The sequence below is a fragment of the Lepidothrix coronata genome, unplaced genomic scaffold (genome assembly GCF_001604755.1).
Source record: "Lepidothrix coronata isolate B3197 unplaced genomic scaffold, Lepidothrix_coronata-1.0 Scaffold108, whole genome shotgun sequence".
In the NCBI taxonomy this organism is placed as follows: Eukaryota; Metazoa; Chordata; class Aves; order Passeriformes; family Pipridae; genus Lepidothrix; species Lepidothrix coronata.
This window is the reverse complement of record NW_016690288.1, coordinates 640,357-641,547: the sequence shown is the minus strand read 5'-3', so window position 1 is coordinate 641,547 and position 1,191 is coordinate 640,357. Positions and strand designations below refer to the sequence as shown.

The window sequence follows — 1,191 nt, the reverse complement described above, 5'->3', positions numbered from 1 at the left end:
CTGAGCCCTTGGGCACCAGATCCTGTGTCAGGTCTGTTGCCAGAAAACAACTTTGGAGCAAAATCCAAGACCAAGTGCAAAGACGTGAGTTGGGTCTCCCTGTTCCCTCGTACGTACCGATCTTAGCTGCCTTTGCTGCTGCTGCTGCCGACGGCACCCCTGGGGACAAGTAGAGAGGGACCCTCAGCCACCAGGGCCCCACAGAGCCGGGGGGTGGGCACAGGGCTCCTGGGAACAGTCACCTGCCACCCCGGGGACAGCTCCGACACCGGGCACCAAGCCGGGGACACCAACTCCGGGCACGACACCTGGGACAGCACCGACCCCAACACCGGGAACGCCAACGCCGGGAACACCAACACCAGGAACACCAACACCAGGAACACCAGCTCCTACAGGGAACAAGAGGGGAGCAGTCAGAGCTCATTGTAGCAGTAGCTGAAAGGTGGGACCTTGTCATGGCTCTGCTCTCATCCCCCTGCCGTGGTGAGCAGAGCATCCACTGGTCAGAGTGAGGAGCTGCCCAGGGCACTGAGAGCCCTGACCACAGGGACAAGCATCAGGTCACTTCTAGAAGGACTCATTGTGAGAGGTGCCCTCATGGGCAGGGCACCACAGCACGGAGCACACTCTGCACACTCTGGACACTCTGAATTCCATCCTTCCCTGAGTATTTGGTGGGACATTTTTACTACAAAATATGTAGGAGAAATGGAAGAAATGAGCATCAGTAGTTTCGTCCTCAAAGGAGAGCTGCCATCAAGCATGGCTCCACTTGAATATTCCCAGGGTTCAGCAGTGACAATGTAGAAAAAGGTCCTGGGACCTGTCCAGGTAACCATTGGCTCTGCCTTTTGGAGCAGCACACGGACCCCCAGCCCCGTGTGGAGCCACAGGGCCAATTCTGCCTCCTCCCTGTGTCTGAGCTCCCGGCCTCCCTCCCACTTGGCCATGTCCTTCATCCCCACTGGAACTCCATGGGGTGGTTATGCCTGCTGGGCAAGACCCAGTTGGATGCACTTGCTGGATGCCACCAGGTTGTTGGAAGGCACTGGGTGACCCTGGGCAGGGGTCCCTCTGCCAGGGATCTCTGCCCACCCTGGCAGTGAGGCTGAGCCCTTGGGCATCTGATCTGCTGCTGGAAAACTGGATTTGGTGCAAACCCCAAGAATTCAGACCAAGTGCAAAGAC

General features: G+C 58.0%; 1 protein-coding gene across 1 annotated transcript in view; it reads right to left on the bottom strand.

Moving 5' to 3' along the window:
- ELN (elastin) overlaps positions 1-1,191 on the bottom strand; it is a 24,722-nt gene that overhangs the window by 5,725 nt on the left and 17,806 nt on the right. Inside the window, exon 18 of the mRNA XM_017824037.1 lies at positions 118-159. Within this exon, the coding sequence (XP_017679526.1) occupies positions 118-159 (42 nt within the window). The remainder of the gene's footprint in view (positions 1-117; positions 160-1,191) is intronic.